The following is a 2,122-nucleotide window of genomic DNA, read 5'->3' as shown; positions in this document are numbered from 1 at the left end:
AAACAATGTCCGAACTAGTGTAATCCGCACATGTTGCCAGCAGGAATACATCAACACACCAAACTAAATAATAAATAATGGCGACATGTAATACTATTATTCTACATCAAAATTATCACTACATACAGTCACTAACCTCAGAATCAATTAACACTAGACGCATACGTCTTACGTGATTTATGCTTTGAGGTTTTCTTGTCGACAATCAACATTTTAAATACGGTTGACTTTTTTCAAGTATTTAATATGTATTTAAGGGGCCGTCCAACAGATAAAGCGTCGTATCGACGCGAAACGATATTTTGGGAAACTACGAGAATTGCTTATATACCTAAAAAATACATTCGCTCTAAACATGAGCGTGGATGGTCGAGTGGTCTAGGCGGGAACCTTTTTACTCCAGGACTCCAGGTATCCAGGGGTCAGTGGTTCGAGCCCTGTTGAGGGTTACTTTTTTCCCTTTAAAAAAATTGTATTCTTGTTTTTTTTACTGGACATTTTTAGTTTAAATGTTTCAATTTATCAATATAAAGCATTTAAAGCATTTAATGACAAGCTTCAATACATGCCAAAATCTGTTGGACGGCCCCTTTAAGTTATGTAATGTGAGCAAACAAACAGCAGATGCAATTCGAGACTTTCATTAACATGCTGTCAATGGCGTATTCAGTAAAATTAAAATTAATCCAGGATTTTGTGATGTGTTTGAAACTAGTGTAAAAAACATTTCGTAAATCAATACCGCACAAACCAAATATCGATACTTACATGAGTGCGACAGATTGCTTGCACGGTATATGTAAATAAACATTGTTAAACTATTTCCTGTTTGGGCTTATATTGCCAGCGCATTATTTCGTTATAAACACAGAACTGGTTATAATTAAATTTGATATTCAAAATTGATTTTTGGGGGAAATTTAGCATTTAAGTATGATTAATTTATTTTGTACCCCAAGTGCGATTTTTTGTAAGAAGATGCTTAACAACTAGGTCTTAAATTTCTGACAAACAAATTCAGTCATCAAAATGAATGTGACCTGCAAAACGTTACAGCGATTAAAAGCAAATCAAGAGCGCTAAAATTAGTGTAGGAAAAGGATCATTTGCCGCAGAAAGGAATGAAATATAAAATGATTGTATTAGTAAATCTAAATCCTACTCGATTTAGTCATAGAACAACTGTTAATATGTTTCAATAGTATATAATATCAGTTTTGAGATTGTTAACTATTATTATATAAATTAAACTAACACTAAGTTGTAAAAGTTATTATCAAAATCTTCTTTTAAAGTGTGGTCAAACAGATTGATCCATACACCAGTCTCATGGGTCGATTTATGTATAGAGGTACTGCATGTATTTATGCCAAGTTTTCAATATATACAAGGTATGCTTGAGTTATTTTTGTTGTTGCTTGGACACCCTGAACAATTTTTAATAATTCGGCAATATATTACCGTAAACGATTACTTACAAACATCCGAAATGTCGTCTGCACAAATTGAAGAAACTGATGGTCGGCATATTGCGATAACGTGTTTATATCGTGCTGCATGTAGCGAGGTGCCCTTGGCTAACTAAAGCCTCACAAACAGCAGACATTGGCGTTGTTTAAGAGCCTCCATCTTCGGTCACTATAGTTTACCTAATCGTGTTTGTTTCTTTCAATGAATGATGATGCATCAGTGTGCTTTTTACATTTATCACGTACTGTTTGCATGTAATAACATTTCGTAATTTATTACTTTAACAATAACGACCATTAGGTCCAAAACATCGAACTCAACATGTGCATAACATTAAATATGTATTGCTCCAATTAAAATTGTTGGTAAAATTAATTATGCACAAAATGTTAACACGTTAAGTCGACAAGGCCGATTCCGTCTTCTAAATAACATTGTGTTATCAATACACTTGAGACATTCGATTTTACTGTACTCAAATAGCTTATGGTTCAAAAGCATAAATATTTCACATCCGATATGGAGATGAACGCGAGATTTAAGTTGTTCAAGTGTCGTCCACTTATGCAGCACCGGAGAGTTATTTAAGCAGTTGCCCACATCTTTAATAAATAATATTCGGTACAATAACAAATAACGTGTTGGTGATATT

General features: G+C 33.6%; 1 protein-coding gene across 1 annotated transcript in view; it reads right to left on the bottom strand.

Moving 5' to 3' along the window:
• The window catches only part of LOC127873702 (cyclic nucleotide-gated cation channel alpha-3-like), a 33,744-nt gene extending 31,846 nt beyond the window's left edge, over positions 1–1,898 (bottom strand). Inside the window, exon 1 of the mRNA XM_052417651.1 lies at positions 1,479–1,898. Within this exon, the coding sequence (XP_052273611.1) occupies positions 1,479–1,528 (50 nt within the window). The 5' untranslated portion in view covers positions 1,529–1,898. The remainder of the gene's footprint in view (positions 1–1,478) is intronic.
• Positions 1,899–2,122: the final 224 nt, after the last annotated feature.

This window comes from Dreissena polymorpha, chromosome 3, assembly GCF_020536995.1.
Source record: "Dreissena polymorpha isolate Duluth1 chromosome 3, UMN_Dpol_1.0, whole genome shotgun sequence".
Taxonomy (NCBI): Eukaryota; Metazoa; Mollusca; class Bivalvia; order Myida; family Dreissenidae; genus Dreissena; species Dreissena polymorpha.
This window is presented reverse-complemented; position numbering and strand designations above follow the sequence as displayed.